At 48.8% G+C, this 25000-nt stretch overlaps 2 protein-coding genes across 2 annotated transcripts in view; both read right to left on the reverse strand.

The window, feature by feature from the left end:
• LOC123823341 (histone-lysine N-methyltransferase PRDM9-like) lies at positions 1 to 24547 on the reverse strand. Its single transcript, XM_045845926.1, has 12 exons — positions 24339 to 24547; positions 23935 to 24052; positions 22832 to 22957; positions 20463 to 20627; positions 19746 to 19847; positions 19275 to 19546; positions 18791 to 18858; positions 17480 to 17673; positions 17064 to 17118; positions 448 to 603; positions 298 to 366; positions 1 to 142 (listed from the first exon to the last, which is right to left on the reverse strand). Exons 4-12 carry the CDS (start codon positions 20503 to 20505, stop codon positions 1 to 3), a joined length of 1101 nt encoding a protein of 366 aa, XP_045701882.1. The 5' UTR covers positions 20506 to 20627; positions 22832 to 22957; positions 23935 to 24052; positions 24339 to 24547.
• Positions 23476 to 25000, reverse strand: part of LOC123823342 (histone-lysine N-methyltransferase PRDM9-like) — a 29112-nt gene continuing 27587 nt past the window's right edge. Inside the window, exons 6-8 of the mRNA XM_045845927.1 lie at positions 24339 to 24602; positions 23935 to 24009; positions 23476 to 23483 (exon numbers count right to left, since the gene is read on the reverse strand). Of these exons, the coding sequence (XP_045701883.1) occupies positions 23476 to 23483; positions 23935 to 24009; positions 24339 to 24602 (347 nt within the window). The remainder of the gene's footprint in view (positions 23484 to 23934; positions 24010 to 24338; positions 24603 to 25000) is intronic.

A 25000-nucleotide genomic window follows, 5' to 3' on the forward strand; every position in this document is an offset into this window, starting at 1 on the left:
CTACCTCAGCGTCTCCCTGCCCCCCTGGGACGTGGTCCCCGAGTTCTGCGGAGACAGTGCCCAGACGGTTAGGGTTATCGGGGAGAGGGCGGCGCGGTGGGACCAGGGGCTGGGGGTGGCCGGGGCGGGGGTGGGGTTGTTCCTGGGGAGATGGAGACACAGGGAAAGGCGGCGCCACCCCAGACCTGCAGACCAGACACAGAACTGAGCGCAGCGTTTCTCCAGCACCCGCCGCGCACACGAGATGTGCGGAGGAAGCTGTCTACCTGCAGCCCAGGGCTGGCCTGCCCCTCGCACCTGGGAGAGGAGCCCTCGGCTTTGGGGAGTCGCTGCCCTTCCCCACCGGCTGTGCCCAGCTCTCGGCACCTGGAAGCCGGCAAAGACTTACCTGGAGGCTGCCACGACGGGCTGCAGTGGTGGGCGGTGGGGTGTCTTAGGGTCACTCACTGGCTCCTGGGGATGGCGCAGGCGGTGCGGGCACTAAGACGCCGGCCCTGGGTGCCAGGGGGTCTCTGCCGAAGGCCGGGAGGTGTGGGCAGGCTCTCCAGACACAGATGCAGCTGCACCACGGCTGTGGGAGCCACCCGCTTCCTCCCTGCGGACCTGTCGTCGGGGACTGCAGGCTCCCAGCCGGCGTGCGGGGAGGCGGGAACTGTGCTCCGAGCAGGGCACCTTCCTCGCACCCTCGACCTCCCTGGGATGCCCCGCGCCCCGCCCTCCTTGGGGACAGCAGCCGTCCCTGCACACAGCCCCCCAGGAGTCACCGCTGGCTTTGGGGACAGAGAAGCAGCGGTGGGAGCAGCAGGGAACGACCTTCCTTCCAGAGCCAGCCCACAGTGTTGGGAGACCCCGGCCTGGGAGGGGGTGCCTCCCGTGAGCCTTAAACCGCGGCGGGACACCTGCGGTGGGGCCGGGCAGGGCGCACCGCCGTTCAGCTCAGGGCTGCCCCTGGCCTGCCGCCAGCAGGAGGCCTGTCAGCTTCCTGTCCCGGTCCTGCAGACTGGCCCCCAGCTGCAGCGTCGTTGCCTGGTAGCCACAGGTCAGAGTGCATCTGCTGGCAGACCCTGCCCCCTGGGTTTCGATGCAGGGGCGTGCCACCGAGTTTCTTTCACTGGGTCAGCACACGTGGCTTCTGCTCGGAGCTCCATGGGGGCTGGCGAATGCAGACGCCACCCTCGCCTGGGCTCCCCGACTCCAGGGCGATAAGCTCAGTGCTCCTGCCTTCCACCCTGCTGCCCCAGGTTTGCTTTGGGGTCTGGTGGTCTCTGGGAGCTCATGTCCCTGTAGAAAGACTGACTTTCTAGATGAGACATCTGGTCGACCATAGACCCTGGCCATGGGGCCTTCCTCCCTTCTCTGAAGAGCTGGGACCACAGATGAGGTGCGTGGCCTCCCTGAGCCTGGCCCCCTGGGCTGTGACATGCGCTGTCACTGCGACCTTGGACGGCCCAGTGCACATGACCCCGGGTTCCTGTCTGCAGACATTCCACCTGCACCTGTCCCCCACGAGGGTCTCTGAGGGACACCAAAGTAAGTGTCCTGTGCAGCCACTGGGGCTGCTGCCTGGTGGCACTTGCTCCTTGAGTCCTTTCTTGTTTCTCCTGCAGAGGAGTTTGGTCCTCCAGGCTGGAGGGGCTGGGGATCTGGATCAGAGAAAAGGAGGTTCCGCCCTCTCTGCCCCCAAATCTCAGGGGCAGGAAACTCTGCACAGGATGGGGACAAGGCTCAGAGGCCCCTGGCCAGACCTGGCCCCCACCCTCCTCCTGTGCTGCCTTCCCTGGGGAGCGTGCCAACATCGTTTGTAAGTTCAGTGAGGTTGCTGACATACAGCGTGGAGGGCACGCCTGGGACTCGCTGCACAGCCTGCACCAGAGTCCACACCTGAGCCCACAGCTGAGCCCCTGTGTAGCCTGAATCGCCAGGCTGGGCCTAATTAAACGCAACATGGTAATAACTACTTTCAGAAACCAGAGTGGTAACAGCAATACTGAATATCTAAAAGACCTCAGAGAGAACTGAAGGCAGACACGTTTTAGATGCAGCTGCTGTTAATCCAGCCAAAGTTGGGGGGCTGAAACGCAAACAGATTCCTGATTTTAGGTGAACTTCCTAGTGAAGGGCAGAGAACCCACTTTCTTGCTCCCTAGGGAGTGGGCGTGGCAGATGGGGGCAGCTACACCGTCCTCCCCTCCAGCTGGGGGCTCGCCCTGACCTTCCTGGTGGGGGCCTCGCCTGTTTCCAGGGTGCACTTCAAGGAGACCCCAGGGCAGGGGCGACCTCGTCCTCATTCACGGCGCAAACGCACCGCGTCATGGCCAGCGTCCTGCAGATGCCAGGTGCCCCTGCTCAAGGCCCCTCAGCTGGCACTGGGACGCCACCTGGTGTGAGCTGCCCCAATGGGAAAGCTTTTCTGTGCTTTTTCTCTTAGTTGAAAAGTCAGAGGACAACTTGTTGACATCGACCCTGCAGTCCAGATGTGCTCATAGCAGAGGTAGCCAGGCACTGCCTTCTAGAAGGCACTAGGAAGTTCCACAGCTCTCATCAGAGAGGCGCTGGGTCAGGGTGGACCAGGGCAGATCCTTGAGTTCCACCGCGGTCAGGGCAGGTCCCTGCCCCAGCGACCTTGAGCGGCCTGGGTGGGACAACACAGGAGAATTAAATCGATGTGAAATCCTACTCCAAACAGTAAGAACTGTTCTAGTCATAAGTATCTACCTCTTCAGGCATCGGTAAGTGAACATTGCCTTTATTCTGTGGTGCTCTTTCTGGATTCTACTGCAGCAGGCCCTTCACATGGGTGCAAGCCTTGTGAATCCTCAGGTTTTCTCTTTTCCCAGTGCATGCACTACTTAAGATTATGCAGTTTGCTGTTGGTTTTGGTATGTAGCATTTTTATTATCACTCAGTTTGAGGTATTTTCTAAATGTGATTTATTTGGAGGATTATTTAGAAGTGTATTCATGACTTCTGCATATAAGAACTTTCTAGTTATCTTTTGCTACTAGTTTCTAGATTAACTGTAATGAGAGCAAGAAACATACTTTATGCAGTTTCAAGCTGTTAAGTGTAATGAAACGTGCTTTATAACTAAATACGGTCAGGTTTGAAAATGTTCCAAGTGTGTATCTCTGCTGCCATCTCGTGGAGATTTGGGGGAATGACACCTTAGTGGAGGTCCACAGGAAAAATGGTTATTCTAGTTGAATATCAGCGACTGTGGATTGGAGTGGTATTTAGAAGTGTGTTTCATAACTTTTCAATGTAAGGACCTATTAATTACCATTTGTTCCTGATTTATAAACTCACAGAAATTAGAGTAAGAATTATATTCTATATAATTTTAGTTCTTTGTAATTTTTAAAATCTTACTTTATGGCTCATTATGGTCACTTAGGAAAATGTTCTAAGTGTGGCTCTCTTCTCGTCTCAAGTGCATCTTGGGAAGGACACCTTGGTGCAGGCCAGCAGGAAAGGCTGTCAGCTGCAGTGAATGATCTACGAATGTGGAATGGAGTGGCACTTAGTCGTGGATGTTATTACTTTCATATAAATGGACTTCGTAGTTCATTTTTCCTTCTCCCCCACGTACAACAGTGGTGTCTTTACATCAGGTACCCAGGCGCCTCTCCTGGGCCAGACCTGTGTTCCTGTCTCAGCTGTGTCCATGTCTCTGTGGTCCAATGTCCAGTGTGTGTCAGCATCCTGGCAGCATCGGTGTCCCTCCCTTGTCCCCGACACACTGATGTCCCAGCCTTGCCGAAATCATGATTGTGTCCAGGTCCCCTCTGCCTTGATGTCCTGGCTGACCAGATGTCTCAGCTGTGCCCCTCTCCTATCTTTGCTGAAGTCCAGGTTCCCCTGGTGTCCCAGCCGCACTTCTGTACCGTCTGCGTCGATGCCTCAGCCGAGTCAATACGTCAGCTGTGCCGCTGTCCTTTCTGCATTGATGTCCTGTCCTGCCTGGTATTTGTTCATGCTCGTGCCCATACTAAATGTTGAATGTCTCGTATTGATCCAATTCTGATATTTTGATTATTATCCCAGGTGTTAGAGCCAACAAGGTTTGTGGAAAATAATCCCTTTTTAGTCCCCCACAGTTTGGAAAAGATGGCGGTGTGGAATGAATGGTGAGACAGTGCTAACTCCTGAGCCTGTTGCAGCTGAGAGATCATGGACATCTGCCCTCCAAAGTCAACATTCTTTTTGTTCATTCTTTCTTTGTTGCTAGGTTTGGTAAAATGTGGAAGTTTGCATTTAGGGAGACTTGAGTTTTATCTTATTGAATCACAGGTTTATTACAATGGGAGGATCCAATTCAATTTCTGCTTCTGGCCTCTGGCAGTGGGGCCCCAGCATCTGGCTCCAGCTTAAAATTCTGGCCATGGCATCCTGGTTATTATAGATCTGCGTCCTGTGTCCAGGGCCTGTGCTTCAGAGTCAAAATGTATTCGGTTGTGTGTCTGCAGTCTTGCACCTCTTAGGATGTGACTTTGTGTCCTGGGTTCGTCTGTGAGGTCCACGTGCAGATGAAGATTTTGGTTCTGGTGTATGGAATCTGGTTTTAAGGGTCCGGTGTCAGTCCCTGGCATCTGGTGTTTGGCCTTCAGACTGCATGGTCTGGCTCGGGTGTGGGCACATGGCTTTGGGTTTGGGGCTTTGGGCCTGGAGTCCTGGTTTTGGTTTTGGTTTGCTCCAGGGTGCAGGTTTTGGATTCAAGGGTCTGTGTACAAGGTCCTGAGTTTGGCTCTGGTGTCTGTCAACAAATGATCAATGTGTTAAATTCAATGTCAATATGAGTCCTCAAGTGTATGGGCAATTAACCAAACTCGAATTATGGGCTCTTTCTTGCTAATACAGAAACCTGCTTTATATTTTTAGACATTAGATGTTTACATTCCAAGGGCTTACAGGTTTAAATAGGAGGACAGACTGTTCTCTGTGGTATGATGTCCAGAGCCAGGCATCTGGAGTCAGGGACAGGCTTTGGACAACCACGCAGTCCAGTGTCTGGTGTGTGGCATGGTTCAGGGTTAGGGTTAGAGGGTTGTGGTTGTGGTTGATGCCATGACTTGTCTTTAACTTCATTTGAAACCTTTTTTATGGACTTCACTGTGACAGCTGTCGTCTCAGCATGCATTAAAAATCTGACCAGAACTCATGAATATTTGTGTGGACATTGTCGTATTAAAGAAGGATGAACATAGCGACATTATTGGCACATTAGGCTTTGTCATTTCAAGAAAAGTGAAAACACAACTGAAATGGACAAAAAGGTCTGTGGTGTGTGTGGAGGAGGTGCTGTAACTGACCAGACGTGTCAGAAGTGGATTGCGAAGTTTCATGCTGCAGACTTCTCATGTGCAGTTGCCCCCTGGGTCATAGGGACAAGTTGCAGTGCAGAGCCATCCAGTCCAGATGTTAACTGAGGACAGACCACGTTATGGCACGTGGGAGCAGGTGACATACTCAAAGTATCCCAATCAATAGCATCGAAAATCATCTGCAATGGCACAGTTATGTTAATTGCTTTGATGTTTGGGTCCCACAGAAGTTAAGCAGGGAGGAGGAGGGAACCCTTCTTAACCACATTTCCAAATGAATTCTCTATTGAAAAGTAAGGAAAACCTTCCAACTCCAAGACAAATTGGGGGAGGGGATGAACTGTTGATATTTGACACTAATGTGGAACAGGAGAGACTGTGGGCACAGGGAGGGAACCACCACCAACCACTCCAAAGGGCGGTCTGCACCCAAAGAAGGCCATGCTGTGTATGTGGTGGGGTCATTAGGGAGTCCTGTAGTAGGAGCTCCTCACCAGAAACCAGGCCGTTACCTCTAACAAGCACTGCTCTGCATCAGACCAATGGAAAGCACCACCTGAGGGAAGGAGTCCTGAATTTGTCAGCAGAAGACACGTGATCTTCAGAGAGGATAAGGCGAGAGCACACGTTTCTCTGCAGTGACCAGGAGAAAACGGTTGCAGCCTGGCTGTTCCGATTCACCCGCAGCACTCACCCACCCACCCCTTTGGATTGCCATTGATTTCAGCCTTTCCAAAGTTCTCCTAATGGAGAAAAATTTCCATTCTGTGGAATGGCACCTGGGAGATGTCTCTGCTCCAAAATGTAAAATGTTGTGGGAAGATGGAATGGTGAAGCAGCCTGAAAGATGGCAGAGGGCAGTGGAACAAAGCGGTGAATATGCTGTCTAGTCACGTTGTTGGGGAAAATGGAAAGTGTGCCTGCCAGTGCATCTCACAGTGAAAACCGAAGGAACCTTGTGGCCAGGCCCATAGTACGGTATGTGTTCTGTGTGTGCAATCTCTGCTGCCATCTCGTGGCTACTTTGGGGAATGACACCTTAGTGCAGGTCAGCGGGAAAAGGTGTTGTTTCCATTGGAATATCAGTGACTTTTGATGGCAGTGGTATTACTAGGTGCATTTGAAAACATCTAAATGTAAGGACTGTTCTGGTACCTGGTGACTGGTTTCCAGATTAAGGGTGAAGGGAGGAAAAAGTGTGTCTAATGTGAAATTTTTGGGAACTGGCTTTGTAGCATAATAAAGTCAGGTTTTCAAAAGTTCCAAGTGTGCTTGAAAATTGTTTGCAATTGGCTTTGTCTGTTGCAGCTTCCTTAAACAATGAGAAAAGTAAAATTTATTCAAAATTTTCCACCCAGAGGTAAAAAAAGTACTATCTATCATTTTATATACATGCCCCTCCAGACATGTCTGCGGACTCATTTCCTCCACTGTGCCTGGACTTCATTCATTTTCTGATGGAGGTTCCCTGTACAGGAGCAAAACTTGTACGTTTCTACTTCTGTTTCTAACATGTGCATTTAAGGGTGAAGATTTCTTCCTGGAATTTTGGAATGTAGTGTTTTTAGAATTATTCAGCTCATTATTTTGTAACTCAAGTAGTGGTTCATTTTGGAGGCTATTTATGAGTCTATTTCATAAGCACCAAACAACAGAATTTTAGTCACCCACTTTCAGTGAATTCCAGCTTAAGTGCTATGAGAGCAAAACACACACTGTACATGATCTCAGTGCTGCGATGCTGGGTGAAGCCTGCTTTGTGCCTGGTTGGCCAAAAAGTTGGTTTGGCCCCCACCACCCCTGACTTCATCCCCCATCTCCCCACCCCCATCACATGGCTGTGGTTCACGTACTTGTCTTTAACCTCATTTGAAACCATTTTGTTATACTGTACCATGACAAATGTATCAGTGTGAATTAAAAAGTCATCAAAATTATTGAGTGTTTGTGTGGCCATTTTCATATTGAAGTTGGGTGAACATAAGTAATATTTTTGGTATTTCAAGAAGGGTGAAAATTCCAGTCAACAGAAGAAAAGATTTGTGGCATGTACAAGAAGGTGTTGTGACAGATCGAACATGTCAGGAGTGGTTTGCAGCATTTTGTGCGGAGGTTTCTCACGTGAAGATGCCCCAGGGGCGCACAGACCAGGTGCAGTGCAGAGCCACCAAGTCCAGATGTTCACTGAGGACAGGCCACGTGAGGCCAAGTGGGAGAGAGGACACATACTCAAAGTACCCAAATCAATTGTGGAAAATCATTTTCACCAGCATGGTCACAATCATTGTTTTGGTGTTTGGGTTCCACACTTGTGAAGCTGGAAAAAAAAGCAACCACCATTCTTGACAGCATTTCCATGTGGGATTTTCTTCAGAAACATAAGGAAATTCTGTTTCTGTTTCCAAGACAAATTTTGAGGGTGGATGAACAGTTGATACTTCACGATAATGTGGAGCTGGAGAGATCGTGGGGCCAAAGAATGGAACCATCATCTGCCACTCAAAAGGGTGGTCTTCATCCAAAGAAAGTGTGTAAATGGTAGGTTAGGGTCAGGGTCAGGGTGAGGTTTAGGGTTAGGGATCCTGTCTGTAGGCCCACACTCACTCTGCCTTTAGTGTGAAACCAACTGTCAGGTGGAAATGAAATGTCCAGGGTAAGGCCAGCCCATGGAAAATTAGGTGAGGGGTGGGTGGATGCGGGGTTGTGGGAAGGGGTGTTTGAAGTGAGTGGGGGCAGGGAGCAGCCTAAGCTGGTCTGTGAGGAGCTGAAAAGGGTGCTCAGACTCTTTGTGGGGTGCGAGTGTGAGGTCTCCATGTAAGTGAGCCATTCCTGTGGGACCACTTCTCGTGAGCACATCGCATAGACCACGGACCAGCTTTGGGAGAGCATGACTTCTGGTCCCAGTTCAGTGAGTATTGCCAGGGCCAGCTTCACAGGCTCTCAGGAGGCAACGCTGAGTCTGAAGTCTAGGTACTTTGGGGGTAAGTGTTGTAAGCTATAAAAACAAGAAACGTTACCAGTGACAAAGCAAAGACCCTGGGAGGCTTCTTCCGTGTCCCAAAGAATGTAGTTTGTAAATGCAGACCCAGGCTCACATCACTGTTAGAGACCAAATGGTTAGGAGTTTCCTGTGTCAGAACTGCTGCAAAGTACACGAAGAAGAGCAAATAACAAAAGGAGCCATTTTGGGTTAAACAGAATTTTTTCCCTGTTGACTGTCAAGAGACCCAGCTAGATGAGTAAAGAAAAGGCTTCTGGTGTCCCCACAACAGTCTAGAATATTATAATTCAATTGTTACAAATATTCTATATAGAATTATTTATAATTCTATAAAACTCTTCCACGTTTTTCTGTGGTACTTTTTTCCTAAAATGAAAATGGCCTTGTTTGTTGCGGCTTACTGAAACTATACAGAAAAATGAAGTTAATTAAAATCCTCCCCCAGGGAACATTAACTGCTACCACTTTGAGTGTATCCCTCCCACACACGTGTACGTGCACATTTCCTTTCTGCTACTTTCTCTGGACTGGACTCACTACGCAGGGGTCTTTGTGTGGGTTCAGAGCCGTCGGAGCGCCAGCTTTTGTCATTTCCTGCTGTGTGCACTGAAGACGGCGCGTTTCCCTGTAGCTTGTGGTACGTAGTGCCTTTCAGTTCAAATTACTTTCCGACTGCAATAGAGGCTTATTTGGTGGTTAATTAGAAGTGCATTTCATAACTTCCAAATATAAGAACTTTCCAGTTACCTTCTGTTACTGAATTCTAGATTAACTACAATGAGAGGAAGAAACGTTACTTTATATAATTTCAGTCCTTTGAAGTTTGTTGTAACTTGCTTCATAGTACCAGTGTGCTTCTCTGCTGCCATCTGGTGTTCAACTTGGGAATAACGCAGTGCAGGTCCGCAGGAAAAGTTGTGAGCAAAGTGAGCAAAAGTTGTGAGCAAAAGTTGTGAATGTGGAATCCGATGTTATTTAGATGTGCATTTCATCAGTTTTAAAACTAAGGACTTTTTAGAAACCTTTTGTTACTGATTTCTAGATTAAGTGCAGTTAGTGCCAACAATATGCTTTACATAATTTCAATTTTTTGAAGTTTGTTGAAACTTGCTTTACAGTACAATATGATCACTGAAAAAATGTTCCCAGTGCCCCTCTCTTCTGCCATCTGGTGTTCACGTTGGGAAAAACCTTGGTGCAGACCAGAAGGAAACGTTGGGTGTAGTGGATCATCCCTAAATGCTGAATCCAACTTTGCTGCTCATGTTAAGTTTATTATTTTTTTTTAGGATTCTATTTATTTATTTTCAGAGAGAAGGGATGGGAGGGGAGGGAGAAAGAGAGGGAGAGAAACATCAATGTGTAGATGTGTGTAAGAGATATGTCACTCCGTTGCCTGTCACATGCCCCAAACTGAGAACCTGGCCCACAACCCAGTCGTGTGCCCTGACTGGGAACCCAACCATGACCATTCGGTTCACAAGCTGGTGCTCACTGCACTGGTCCACACCAGCGAAGGCTCATGCGAAGTCTTTTATATCTCTACAGGGTTTTGGTTTTTTTTTTTTTAATGAGTTTGCAGGTTTGATCCCTGGTCAAGGCACATGAAACTAGAGACCTTTTGCTTGGCAGGCGGACACCCAGCCCACTGAGCCACAGTTGCTTGAGTATTGACTGGTGTGGTTCAGTGGGCTGGGTGTCCGCCTGCCAAGCAAAAGGTCTCCAATTCCATTCCCAGTCACAGCACATGCCTGGGTTTGAGACAGAGATAGTCAGGAGAAAACTCCGGAGGTGCTCCAGAGCTGAGATGAAGGGCATTGATACAGCACAGAGACCCTGTTCTAAGACCGGTTGTTCCAGCTTTCTGGAAAAGTGCTGAATCATGGTGAATCTTGAATGCATCTGTGCAGAAGATGCTACATGACCCCTCATCATCTTCATTATAATAGCAGTATAATAAATCAGCATTGCGGGAACACCTTCCCAGGTGGTCAGTCAAGGAAGATCATGGGAGACCACATGCACAGTAGCTTTAAAGTAATATAAGTAAACACCCAGCTCCCTGCACAAGGTGGTCTGAGACCATGGGAACTATGTGAGCAAGGCTGAAACAGAAGGGCCTGTTTACGACTTAGCTTTGAGGGCCACACACCATTTTTGCAACACAGATCAGCCTGGTTGTGTGAAGGAGGGAGTGTACAAGGGCAGGGGTGACAGCATGTGGACTTGGGGGACACCTTGGAGGCTGGCAGCTACACTGGGAATGTGGTTTGCTGCTGGAGGGGAGGGAGAGGGCACAGACCTCTCTTTATTCATCTTGGATCGCTAAGCCTTCTGGGAGAGCTCCAGGGTCTGTCCTGGTGGGGTGGTTGTGACCATCACCTGGCAGTCTGTGGGTTCCCACCCTACTGTATTTCAGTGCCAGCCTCTCTTCCAGCATTACAGCAGGACTCTGCCCCTCTCCCATGGCCCATGCTGCAAAGCCACAGAATATTGAGTTTATGGTGTTCTTTCTGGGTTGTGCTGGTCGGGAGAGAAACAGGGAAGGGAAATGAAACCCAAGAAAGACACACACCTTTCTTTTAAAAAGCATAAAAGAACATAATAGTGGATATTTATTATTGAAATCCACATAGTTTATGTATGGATTTCACACTCTTCTTCACAAGACTGGCACTAGGAGGACAGAAAGGTCATCATTCCAGGTCGTGGGGGTGGGTGTCCCTGTTTGGTGAACCCACTCCAGCAGGAACAGGGTGGGTCATGCTTAGGTCGTGTCCCTCATGCAGGAGAGGGTATGATGGGGTCCTCACTAATTGTTCACCATCTCTGTGTATTGAACTCAGCTCTGGTTCTAAGTGTGACCTCTGGGAGCTGTTAGCACCCTTTCTTATGCTTATGTTTACCCTGTTCTCACCCTGAGTCTCGCTGGACTCCCACCATTGGGATCATGGGAATTTTGTGCTCCTAGGCCATTGTGGACAATATCTGGGAATGGGTGGCCAGGAATGAACATCATGCATCTCCATTATCCCATTAGACTTCACTTCACAAACAAAAGTTTAAAGATACAGTAAGTAATAATTTTGAGATGGTGTCAGTGGTGTATGAAGCCCTGTGGGGCCCAGGTACAAGGAAAGTGCATCACAGAAGCGGCTGTGTTGGGAGCTTCATGAATGCCATATGCAGATTGGGTGCACCTGTCACAGGAGAAACTCGGTTCTTCTTGCCAACACAGAAAAGGATTACAGATCAGCAAGTGTGTTAGCGTGCAAGCAGGATTTGTTAGTGATACGTTCTCATGGAAGAGGATGGGTCTTGCTGAGATGGGAGTGAAAGGCAAGAGCACCAGGTCCTTTGCCCTGAGGACTTACAAAGCGGTAGTTGCTGGGGTGGGGGAGAAGTTACGTATTGATTGGTGGGTAAAAGTGGTGTCAGCTTCCACAGGGACTGTGACTGCCCAAACGCAGGTATGTGTGGGGGTTGTTAGCCTGAACCCTTATCTCACTTAAGACCCCATTTGGCCATCTTGGAAAATAGACCCATGACAGAAGATTTCACGTTTAGGCAGTTACCCCGAGTCATCTATGGGCTCTTTCTGTAAGCACTAGGGACCATCTCATAAAACAGACAGTGGCCAGAGGAAAGCTATTAGCCAAATTTGTTTTATGGGTCCTTTCCTTGAGTTCTGTGGATCCCCTCCCATCTTCTAGGCCTTGGGACAAAAACAGTTCGAAAGCCTTTCTTTGCCAGATACTGGAAGTGATACCTAGAATCTGAACGTGTTAGCATGGGGCTTCTTGGGATCTGGGAACTTCTGGCAACAGGATTGAGCCAGGCTCAGGACTGCTGAGTTAGTGGGTGAGCCATGTCTTCTTCATCCTCCCTGCCTTGGCTTTACCATCTATCCTACCTAACACAGCAGTGCAGGCTCTGAGGGTGTGCAGTTCAGTGGGAGGGTGGTGACCTGGAGGGAAGTACATGCCCCACCTCAGGTCTCCTTCTCAGGGCAGCTGAGTCTATGTGGGGAAAGCAGTGGGGTCTGTTCAAACTCTGAATTTGGCTACAGCTCCCTACCCTGTCCTTATCTTCCGTTGCCCAGAAATAAGGCCCGGAAGACATGGGCACTGAAGGCTGTTCAGCAGGACTGGTGATCTCAGCGATCCTCTTACCAGATTCTATCTGTGCTGACTCAACTTTGAATGTCACACAGAAAGGCTGGAGTTCCGATTTCCATTGTACAGACTAGGAATCAGGCAGAGAGAAGTTGAGAATCTTGCCTTAGATCACACAGCTGGAGAAGACCGAGTTCAGACTCACACCCACTATGGACAGACATGGAATCTGTGTGCTGTGCACCAGGAAATGCTGATCCTGAAGGGGCAGCAAGGAATGAGGAAGACCAGGTGCCCAGACTGAGCCAGGCTCACATCTGTGCTCAAGCATACACTGCTTCCTGCTGTTCACCTCTGAGGCTCCAGAGGTTGTAGGAAACTAGAAGAGCCAAGAGAAGCCAAGGGAGGAGGATAGGGAGCTGATTAGGAGAAAAAGGACCCACTTCCCAGGAGTCTGGGGAATTCCCTTCTCTGGTGAGTCTGTCTCAAATCCCTCTCTCTGGGCACTAAACAAAGCAGACTGACTCCAGATTTACATTTGCAGGAGTTCAATTCCTGTGGCTGAGAGTATGAGTTTTTGTGGCTCTTCAGGAAACCTCTGGGTTCAGTGATGGGGAGAATGAGATTGGTGCTCACATTCCCATATCACTGTTGTCCATCTCATCTCTTGTCATGAAACTGGAGGGTTTGTTTAACCAGTTATTTCTGTACTAATTATACTCTTGGGGAGTGTAAGCCCCGGTAGACTTCCTATGGCTGTTGATATGCAACTTAATGCTAATGACTCACTACTCTACCTGCAAACATAGGGCTTCTCCCCAGAGTGTATCCTCTCGTGTATGATGAGACTTGACTTGTCTGTAAAGCCTCGCCCACACTCCCTGCAAACATAGGGCTTCTCCCCAGAGTGTGTCCTCTGGTGTCTGAGAAGATTTGACTTCCATGTAAAGCCTCGCCCACACTCCCTGCAAACATAGGGCTTCTCTCCTGAGTGTGTCCTCTGGTGTGTGCTGAGAGTTGACTTGTCTGTAAAGCCTCGCCCACACTCCCTGCAAACATAGGGTTTCTCCCCTGAGTGTGTTCTCTGGTGTGTGATGAGATGTGACTTCCGTGTAAAGCCTCGCCCACATTCCCTGCAAACGTAGGGCTTCTCTCCCGAGTGTGTGCTCTGGTGTATGATGAGATATGACTTCTGTGTAAAGCCTCGCCTGCACTCACTGCAAACATAGGGCTTCTCTCCAGAGTGTGTCCTCTGGTGTCTGAGGAGACTTGACTTCCGTGTAAAGCCTCGCCCACACTCCCTGCAAACATAGGGCTTCTCTCCCGAGTGTGTCCTCTCGTGTGTGATGAGACTTGACTTGTCTGTAAAGCCTCGCCCGCACTCCCTGCAAATATAGGGCTTCTCCCCCGAGTGTATCCTCTCGTGTGTGATGAGACTTGACTTGTCTGTAAAGCCTCGCCCACACTCCCTGCAAACATAGGGCTTCTCCCCAGAGTGTGTCCTCTGGTGTCTGATGAAATGTGACTTGCGTATAAAGCCTTGCCCACACTTCCTGCAAATATAGGGCTTCTCCCCAGAGTGTGTCTTTTTGTGTCTGAGGAGATTCGATTTCTCTGTAAAGCCTCGCCCACACTCCCTGCAAACACAAGGCTTCTCCCCTGAGTGTGTCCTCTGGTGTGTGATGAGACCTGACTTCCGGGTAAAGCCTCGCCCACACTCCCTGCAAACATAGGGCTTCTCCCCAGAGTGTATCCTCTCGTGTGTGATGAGACTTGACTTGTCTGTAAAGCCTCGCCCACATTCCTTGCAAACATAGGGCTTCTCCCCTGAGTGTTTCCTCTGGTGTGTGATGAGACCTGACTTGCCTGTAAAGCCTCGCCCGCACTCCCTGCAAATGTAGGGCTTCTCCCCTGAGTGTGTCCTCTGGTGTGTGATGAGATTTGACTTCCATGTAAAGCCTCGCCCACACTCCCTGCAAACATACGGCCACTCTCCCGAGTGTGTCCTCTTGTGTGTTATGAGAACTGACTTGTCTGTAAAGCCTCGCCCACACTCCCTGCAAACATAGGGCTTCTCCCCAGAGTGTGTCCTCTGGTGTGTGATGAAATGTGACTTGTCTATAAAGCCTCGCCCACACTCCCTGCAAACAAAGGGCTTCTCCCCAGAGTGTGTCCTCTGGTGTCTGAGGAGAAGTGACTTCCAGATAAAGCCTCGCCCACACTCCCTGCAAACATGGGGCTTCTCCCCAGAGTGTTTCCGCTGGTGTTTGATGAGACCTGACTTGCCTGTAAAGCTTCGCCCGCACTCCCTGCAAACATAGGGCTTCTCCCCAGAGTGTGTCCTCTGGTGTGTGATGAGATTTGACTTCCATGTAAAGCCTCGCCCACACTCCCTACAAACATAGGTCTTCTCCCCTGAGTGTGTCTGGTGTCTGAAGAGATGTGACCCATCATTGAAGCCTTGCCAACACCCTCCGTGCTCTATTGTTACAATTTTTGACATTCTTGCTTTCACAAATAACTTGCCTGTGTCCTCTGGACTCTCTTTCTGGCCTCTGCGAGGTTCTTCCTCCATCATCCTCTCATGCTCACTAGAACTTGTCATTTGTTCTTTGGAAGGTTGGAAAAAGGGTCTTGAGATTCTCCTCTGATTGATCCTTTTAAGCAAAAGTTTGGACCTTTCTTTGACATCTTGACCTTCAGCTTTATCATTCCAGCTGTGTGTACTACTATGTTGCTGCTGCTGATTCTGATCCTCTGGACAGGGTTCCTCTGCTTGGAGGTGTTTTCTTGCAGATGTTCCCGGGAGGATCTGAGAGGGATGACTGACTTTCAAGTGTTGGCTGAGGAATTTCTGACTGGAGAAGGCCAGAGAGCAGGAGGGACATGGGTGGATCTCTGGCTTTGGTTCTGCTGAAAGAGAAAGGTTTGGTCAGGGCAGATGTTGATGAGAATGCCTGGGCCGCACAACTTGTTTCCTGGTAGAGACATGCCCCATGAATCCTTATTGTGGTGACAACACAAGTTCTGTCTCCCACAAAGTGTCCACTCGAAGTCTATTTTCCTTTTCATTTTTATGCAGTGCATTTTCTTCGTAACTCCAGAAACCCCACATCAAGAGTCTTTGCTAACATTGCTCAGACTAAGGACTTTCGAGTAGCAGGAGAGGCAATTTCACTCCCTGAACTGCAGTGACCTTCCCAATTACAGGTATCCTCTACGTCATGTTAAAGAAGAAAACTAGGAATTGCTTCTCTTTGTTTTTCAAAACTATAAAATGTCTTTCCCACCCTTGCTTGTGTGGCTCAGTGGACTGAGTGCCTGCCTGCAAAGCAAGGACTCACAGGTTCGATTCCCAGTCAGGGAACCTGCCTGGGTTGTGGGTCAGGTCCCCAGTAGGGGGCGTGTGAGAGGCAACCATGCATTGATGTTTCCCTGTGTTTCTTCCTCTTCCTCTCTAAAAATAAATAAAATCTTTAAAAAAGTCATTCCTCAAACCTCACACCAAATATTTATGCTTCATTTCATTCAGTGTTAGTCCATTTCAAATGTCCTAAGAAGTCCTGTTTCAAAATATTTCTCCAACCACATGTCTTACACGCCTGACTCCTGCTCCTCTCTGGCCAATCCACCATGTGCTCTCACTTGGAGATGAAGTAATGTCTGAGGGGAGTCCCCACTGGAGTTTATTTTCTAAAAACTAACAAAGCATGATCAGAACAGAGACACACCACTCTACGCTGAGGACTGCACACTTTCACTCAGGAAAGTCCTCAGGGTCTCAACTCGGGTCATCAGCACTGCATTTCCAGGCTGCTGAGCATCTATCTGATCTCCGTTCTTACCCTCTATGCTGAGACGAGACCTGAGTGACCCTCAGCCAATTCAACGCCCCACCTCTTTTCTTCCCTGCACTAGCTGCTCCCTCTGCCTGGGATCCTCTGCCTGCAGGTATTTTTGTAAATGTTATCTCCTGAGGGAGCCCTTTCTGGACCACATGCCGCACCACACGTCCCCTCACACTGATCCCTAGACACTTGCCTGGATTAGTTTTCTCCAAAGCACTAACCACTGTGTGGTGTTAACGCACATGCAAGCACGTGTGCCTGGGTTTCCCTGCCTTATTGGTCAGCTCCTCAAGAGCAGTGATTCTCTCCTTATGTTTATCTGTATTTCCAGGTCCCAGGATGCTGTGCCACAGAGTAGGATCTCACCTGACAATTCACTGAAATGGTGAAGGAACATGTCCTGCCTGAATGGTGTGGCTTGGTGGGTTGTGTGTTGTCCAAAAACTGAAAGGTTACAAGTTCGAGTCCCAGTCAGGAAACACTCCAGCGCTGTGGGCCAGTTGGGGGTGTGCCAGAGATAACCGATTAATGTTTCTCTTGCACATTGATTTTTTATTCTACATCCTTTCCACTCTCAGTAAAAATAAATAAAATCTTGTTTAAAATATTTGATTTATGTATTTATTTTCAGAAAAGGGGGAAGGGAGGGAGGGAGAGGGAGAGAAACATCACTCTGTGGTTGCCTCTCACATGCCCCCTACTGGGGACCTGGTCCAAAACCCAGGCATGTGCCCAGACTGGGAATCAAACTGGCAGCACTTTGGTTCACAGGCTGGCGATCAGTCCTCTGAGCCACACCAGCCAGGGCAAAATCTTTAAAAAATAATGAATGCCTATAAAGAAAAAACATTTTATTTAGAAGTATGGAGGAAAATTAAGAAGAAACAGCTATAAAAGTGTCAGAAAAACTGCCTTTTTTTGAGAGAACTGGTTAGTGCTTGAAATTTTTTTCCCTCTCTGTCTTTCAGTACTATATGCAGTTTTGTATTTTGTTCATGAAATACTTTAAAGATAAAAAATATAAAAATTTTGCCTAAGAGTCAAAGGCATATGAATGAATTGTGAATTTCTGAAGCATCTGAGTTGAAACTTTACTGACTTTAGAGTGGATTTTACTCTACTTGGGAGTTGGATCATGAATATTTCTATGGAGATTTCTCTTTTCTTTCTGTTTTGAAGAACAGTGGTGCCCACCTGTCCTGGCTGCGAGCTCTCTCTTCCACTTGCTGCCCCACTTGCTGCCCAGCTCCTGGCCATACTCGTCCCCAAACCACACCAGCAGCTCACAGCCCGGCCTGATGACCCGGCAGGTTCGGTAGAAAATCTGCCTTTGGTATTGAAAGGCCACCAGGTTCTGCTCTTCATCTTCCCGGGCACAGTTCACATACCTGGGATTGAGGCAGAGGAAGGGAAAGAAAACCACAGTGATGAGTTCCCAGTACCTGTGACATCCATGTCCAGCTTCTTAAGGCCCTCAGGCTCTGATGTTGGCCACTGCCCCTGATGCTCCCAGGGAACCTTCTGTTCAGTGTCTGAGTGTCCGTCACCATGTCATGTGAATTCCTACCTCCAAGACCTGCTTGCAGTGCTAATCCTGCCTAACACCGTTTTCTAAAACCCAATTCTAGAGTTAACCTCCACCCATCATATCCAGCGATCTCTGGCTTCTCCAAGCTCTACATCAAGTTGTTTCACACCACAGAACCTGGTGCTTGATCTAGGGCTCTGCTTCTAAATCAGCTCACTAATTTTCCGGTACTCAGCCCACATGTTTTTCTCTTGAGAAGCCTTTCTCCAACCCCCTTACACCTTATTTTGGGTACCATTTACTTGCCTGCCCAAGGTTACCATAGAAAAGTGGAGGTCTTTTTGTCTTGGTAAAATAAAACAGAACAATAGTAATTGATTCACATTCAGGAAACCCTGATAAAAGAGAGCTCTTCAGGAAAAAGGCCCATGACCATTCCCCTGCAGGCCTCAGAGCTCAGCTCTAGTTAGAAGTGAGGCTGGGATGGTTTGCTGCCTTCACAGGTTCAGGCCACCCTTGGTTAGTGGTTCTTGACACTGAGCATTTCTTGGTAATTATAGTTAAATGTTTCTAAAAGCAATTGTTTTATGTCTGTCTGTGAGAAGTCCTTCATAAGGACATGGGTTGTGTGATCTGTGTAAGTAATGTATTCCTTCACCTAAAGTGGAATATAGTAAGTGCTTAATGTTCATTTGATAAATTAAAGTGTAAAGTGTAATCCAGTGTCCCTGGTGAATCTAGGCTCTTCAAGGTCCTTTCCAGTGCCCACATTGTATCTAGCAATGAGCTTTATATTTTGAGGACACATGCTATACTTTTTTCCTAAGTGTCCTCTGAAATGAAAGAACACTGCATGGAGAAAAAGAGGAAAAAAGGATGAAGGGAGACCACTGAGGGAGGCATGATGAGAGGGAAAGATATATGGGCTTGTGGGGGATGAGAGTCCCCTCTGACACCCAGAGACCTGTTGACCTCACCTCATCCAGTTGGCCCAGGATCTGTCCTTTCCATCCACATACTCATAGCAGTTTCTCCCTTTGGTGATCTGTGTTTCAGAAAAGAAGTTAAAGACCTTTTATTTTTTTGGTGGGGAGGTAATAGTCAAAAGAATTATTTTACTCTACTGTCATCAAAGCTCTTTCTGCCTGCATGGGGATTCAACTGCCAGTTGTGACCATATGATAATTTTCTTAGTCACCATCTACACATCTGAGTCTACCTGTTGAATCAGAGCGGGAGCCCCACAAGGGAGGAGCCTCTCTTTTGTGTCTGCACCACTTTGCTCCCACTTACCTTCTGATCCTTAAACAGGAGCTCTGTGTTCATGTAAAGTCCAGTCAGTACACAGAGCTAACCATATTATCCCCTCCATGTCTAGAATATAGGTGAGGTGAGGTCCCTCCAAGCCTCAGAAGGAATGTGGGAAGCCAGAGGGCAGTGGAAGAGGTAAAGAGTTCTCACCAGCCAGGAGTATCTGCTCTTGGCTGCCTCTCCATCTTCTGTGATGTGTCCTTCATAAGGGCCAAAGTGCAGACCCACTGGCAAGTCAGCTGCCTCATTCCACACTCCAAGCCCAGCCTCAGGGATGCCCGATGGCCCGATTCTCAACCCAGGGGGCAGGGTGAGGGCTGAGCGGTGGGGATGCCCCTTGTCCACTGCACTGTCCTTTACAAATGTAGGGGGCCCATGCACAGCACAGCTGTCGATGAAGAAGTTCTGACACTTCTCACAATCTGGAGGCGAGAGTAACACGGGTTAGGGAAGGTACAGCACATGTTCCTGGACACAAACAGCTTCAGAGGGAGTCCAGCACTGACATCATTGAGACTTAATCTTGTACTCCAGGTCACTAGAGGAAGGGAATGATTTGGGGACCAAAGGACTAGATGAAATTATTGTATCATAACATGCTTCTCAGTGAGGGTCACTTACAAAGGTAGTCATCGTCCTGGGGATCGTTGACCTCTTGGTACACATGGCCCTTTCTTTCTTGTAGGCTGTACAACTTCATGTCCATCTCCTTTCTCCTGAGTTCTGAGTTGGAGAAGGACAGGCGAGCGAGGTTGGTGGGGTCTGGAGTGTTAGTTCCCATTTTGTCAGATAACACAATCTCCTCCCATCAAATTATCACCTGTCTCCTTTTGCATACTGTGGTATTTTACTGTCAACTATTGGTTCAGAAGATGAAGACTCCACACTAACTACAGATGACTGATTCGATTTTAGTTTCTAAATCTTCCCATTACCAGGTTTAACTTGCCAATCTTCAATCATTAATAAAATATTTATGGATGCACATTATGTGTTAGGCATTGAGTAAAGGCCCAGGCACACAACACCAATAAATGTGGTTGCTGTTATCACAGATGGGTTTATTGGACAACTTGCATGTGTTACTTGTTTTAAATTTAATTTAATATTTTCAAACAATATATGAGCGATGTTTCTTTATCTTCTCTTTATTTATTAGCATTTAGGAACTCAGAGAATTTATAGGATTTGCCCAATGCTCCAGTGCTAACTTCAGTCTCAGGTTAGCCCAAGTTAAATCCAGGCCCATCCAAATTCGGCCCCACATACCTAGGTCATACTTATCAGCCCTTTCATAGGACTTAGAGGAACTAAAGTTTCCAAATTACTTTCTCTTACCCGATTTTTGTCTAGGGTAAAAATGGGCTTTCCAAAGGCACATGCTTCTCCAGGAGGGGACACTGGTTTCTGGGTATTCTCTGAGTCACTTGCAGTCATCAAATTTGCTGTTCCTGACAATTCCTTCTAATGATATTCATTGCCTAATGGCACCCTGGATGTTGCCTTCAATGTAAGAGTCACATATTAAAAGATAACATATAAGCCCTGGCTGGCGTAGCTCAGTGGACTGAGCATGGGCTGTGAACCCAAGTGTCGCAGGTTCAATTCCCAGTCAGGGCACATGCCTGGGTTGCAGGCCACGGCCCCCAACAACCACACATTAATGTTTCTCTTTCTCTTCCTCCCTCCCTTCTCTCTCTAAAAATAAATAAATAAAATCTTAAAAAAAAATAAAAAATAATTTTATTTTTTAAGGCTTATGATACATTTTACATGCATGTCTTTAAAATTTCAACCCTTGAAAATACCTAGGGAGTATGAATATTAGAGGGGATAGGGCCAATGTGGGTAATGAATTCAAGATTAGAACTCATGCCTTATGACTCTTTTCTTTCAACTGTCTGTATAATATTGAGAGTGAAGGATATTGGGAAGAGAATAAAGAAATAGTTGGCAGAAACATATCTACACAATAAATAAGATGGTGATAAAATCTGCAATATCTTGGAAAGAATTTTGTACTTAGATTAGCTGGTTCCCACCAACTTACCCTGTTTGAATAAGGCTGTATCAGTAGCTAGTTGTCTTCAGTTTCATGATCTATAACATGCTAATTTTCAATGTTACAGTAAATGTGCAATTAAATAATGCTCACCTAAGTGTTCTGTGAATTGTGTAATACAGTGTGAAGTGCGATTACAGTCCTGTTCTCAATTTACCCCTCGGCTCTCTCCATATTTCAGATCTCACAGAAATCACCTGCAGCATTCATCAATCATCTTCTAGTTTAATTTGTAACTGTAAAATCATTCATTCAGCAAATATTCAGGGGCCCTCAGGGGCCCTGATCTGGGGCTGTGACCTCAGAAGACTCAGGTGTGGACCAGCCTCTCAAAGAGCTCTCAATGCAGAGGTAGTCAGGCTGAACAAATGATTCTAAACAGGATTAGAGCAGCCTCCTTGGAGCTCAGAGAGAGAAGCTGTTACTTCACCTTACAAGAAACGGCATTTGAAATCAGTTCCAGACAGATGAGTTTCTGTGGAAGAGTGTGAAACTTATACCAAATCCTTAAGTCTTTTTATTGTTTGTTGTTTCTCAATCATCAAACCTGAAGCTACTCAGGGGTGGGAGATGCTCTTTGATTAGAGTGGGAGGCTGTGATCCTGGACATTTTACATTTTTCTTCACCTGGGACCATTCACTGTACAAACTGACTACACAATGTACGCTTTCCTTAGTCGGCGGGCCTTAGTGCATCTCTCACTTCAGCATAGCAGAGAAGAAATTTGGTTGAAACCGTCAGTCAGATGAATGATGTAATAACACATGGATAAGACAATGTAAACTTTAGAAAACTATGAAAGTTTATTTTTCTAATTTTTAAAAAGGATTGTTAATTTTCTTGAGAGAGAGGAAGGGAGGAAGAGAGGGAGAGAAACATTGGTTACTTGCCTCTTGCAAATGCCCCAATCAGGAACCTGGCCCACACCCCAGGCATGCGCCCTGATCAGGGATCAAACTGGCAATCTTTCCCCGCGCAGGATGACACCCAACTGAGTCACAGTGGCCAGGGTAAAACTATAAAAGTTTTAATGAGTTTGTAAGTGGTTTAGAGAAGCAACTATGGGTTGGATTGCAGTACCACTGATACTGAGATCTTAGACATATACTCAAACATTTCTATATCTCTGAAAGCTCACTTCCCTCATCATAAATGGTGATAGTATGTACCTCATAGGGTTGTTGTAATGTTTGAGTTAATTCACATAGAATTCTTAAAGTCTGAAACATTGTGAGAATGAAACAAATGGTAGTTACTATTATTGCTGTAATGATGAGCCCTGGCTGGTGTGGCTCAGTGGATTGAGCACTGGCCTGCAGACTGAAAGGTCACCAGTTCCATTCCTGGTCAGGGCACATGCCTGGGTTGTGGACCAGGTCCCCACTTGGTGGCATGTGAGAGGCAGCATAGGCAGCATAAGCGTGTCTCGCACATGTTTCTCTCCCTCACTTTCTCCCTCCATTCCCCTCACTCTAAAAAATTGACAAAATCTTAAAAAAATTATGATAATGTCGGACAGTGTGTTGAAGAGACCAGGAAAGGAAGGCATCAGTCCCTAGGATACTTTCTGCAGTTTCCTACATTTACCTGCATTTTTATCTATGAGGAAAATTTTGTTGTCAACAGGATTTGGGAAATACTCACCTTCTGGTGTTTACTGTGTTCCCTTCTGAAGGCCACCCAAGGTTTCACTGAAAGATGATGAGAAATCAGTGTTTTGGTGGGTAAATGTTTCCAAAATCTGGCGATTCTTCGTAGGGACAAAGAATTCTGAATGACAGTAGTCCAAGAACAATCCCAGGATGATTGGAAAATGTTTTCTGAGGTATCATTAAGGCCTAGGCTTCTATTTGGGGCCATCCACTAATTTCATTGGAATGATAAAAAACATACAGAAAGTGTCATCTACGCTTCATCCTATGTTCATAAAGCATCTATTACATTTATTAAAAAATAAATTGGCCTCTCCTGACAAAAATGTAATAAAAGTAACTGCACAGAAACTCCATGTCTTCAACATAACCCTTTCTCCGTCCTGTTTTCTTCATTCAAACTGGCCTTGTCCCGGCTGAGGGCACCTCGACCACCCGGCCTCCTTTCTCTGGTATCCTCCCCGCGGGGCACATACTGGCCACCCACGCCCTTCCTTAGTCATTAGACTCTGGTCAGCACCCACAGTCTGTCGACCCCAGAAACAGAATTCCAGTGAAGTTGAAGATCACATCTTGTCTTCAGCTGTGTGTCAACCCCAGACCCATGAAAGTGGACCGACCCCACCCTCCGAACACTCACGATACTGGACGGAACATGGGGGCCGACATCAGGAAACCACACGGAGGTCAACCCCTCCCGACCCTGGCCCTCCCCCACTCCCGTCATCACCAGGGTGAACACTGTCCCCGCCCGTCCCGTCTCCATGCGGGCCACCGCGCGGCCAGGTGTGGGGCCCTCCTCACCGGCCAGACCCTGCCTCCCTCTCTTGCGATGACGACTCTTCTGAATTAGTTACTTCTCGCTCACTTTATGTTCTTACACATTCACTGCTTACTAATGCATCTATAAGTACATATGATTACGTTGCCCACGTGAAAGTTGACGGGAACAGCCCCTCACTGTGCGACACACTGTTGTGCCTCTTGCTCGTTCGCTGCACCAGCAAACCTGCTCCCTGGTGACGTCCTGAGATGCCGCCCGACCCACACCAGGTCCGAGCCGGGAGGGCAGCGCTGGCTCCTCCCGCCGCTCACCGTGCTGCCTCGGGGCCCGTTCTTCATCGGAGTCCTCAGGGTCGTCCTCCTCCTGGAGCTCGGTGGGCCGCCTGCCTGCGGCGGTGACACAGGAAAGCCGGTCGCGGGGCCCTGAGACCTGGGAAGAGACAAAACCTCTGTCCTGAAGCAGAGAGCGTGGGGGAGGGACAAGCCCAGGAAGCCCGATGGGACGGGAGAGTCCACAGTTGCTCACAGCAACAGCGAGTTGCCGTGAGCGCTGCTCGGTCGGCGCCGGCCCCGCTCTGACTGAAGGAGCAAACTCCCCGCGACCCGGTGTCCCTGCGGGAGGGAGCTGCAGGCGCACGGAGCCGCCTGAGCCGGGGCCAGCCCAGCGCCTGCCGGGTCTCCAGGGCCCCGGGGCCCAGCGCCTGCGCACGCGCTACCTGGGCTGGTGAGCGCGACCGAGTTCCTCTTCACGTCCCGGTACCGGCCTCTCTCCCCGAGGGCAGGGCGCCCGGAGAGGGGGACAGCGGGGCTGGATGGGCCGAGCTGCCCGCAGACCCGCCTGCGGGGGCGCCCGCAGGGACCCCCCCACTTGTTCCCGCCCTTCCCTCCGCGCGCCGCCTCAGGGCGGGCTCCGGAGGCCGCAGCCCGGGCGTCTGAGGGGCCCGTCGGCCGGGCGGGCCTGTGGCGGCGCAGGAACCGCGCTTCTCCCGGGGAAGGGCCGGGAGGCGCCCCCGGGGGTCCGGAGAAGCCCGCGCGAGGCGCAGGCGCAGTGTCCGGCAGGCAGACCGCCGTCTCTCGGGCTGAGAGGCTCGGGGTCCCTCAGGACTCGATCTGCGTCTTCCGGGCGGAGGACACTCAGCGTCCCCGGGGGGAGAGGGTCAGGCCACCGCGGCTGAGGGGGGTTGGGGCGTCTCACGAGGGGCGTCCGGGTCCCCTCCACTGAGTCAGTTTCCAGGCCGACGGCATTCGGGGTCTCTGCGTTTGGGGAGGTTTGGACTTTCCGGGCGGGCGAGCTGCAGGAAGGGCGCCCCGAGCTGAGGGGAACTGGGGGTTCCAGGCTGTTTGGGGGTCTGAGCGTTGGGGGTCAGGAGACGTGGGG

This window comes from Phyllostomus hastatus, unplaced genomic scaffold (genome assembly GCF_019186645.2).
Source record: "Phyllostomus hastatus isolate PE091 unplaced genomic scaffold, TTU_PhHast_1.1 phas_contig_495, whole genome shotgun sequence".
In the NCBI taxonomy this organism is placed as follows: domain Eukaryota; kingdom Metazoa; phylum Chordata; class Mammalia; order Chiroptera; family Phyllostomidae; genus Phyllostomus; species Phyllostomus hastatus.

Excerpts from the sequence above, each read along its gene's own strand:
- LOC123823341 (XM_045845926.1), bottom strand. The coding sequence starts at position 20,505 with ATGTGCCTTTGGAAAGCCCATTTTTACCCTAGACAAAAATCGG. Across the intron at positions 19,547-19,745 it reads CCAGGACGATGACTACCTTT|ATTGTGAGAAGTGTCAGAAC; the intron begins GTAAGTGACCCT and ends TCTCGCCTCCAG. Across the intron at positions 604-17,063 it reads GTGTGGCTCAGAGGACTGAT|GTCCGCAGGGAGGAAGCGGG; the intron begins CGCCAGCCTGTG and ends CCCCGACGACAG.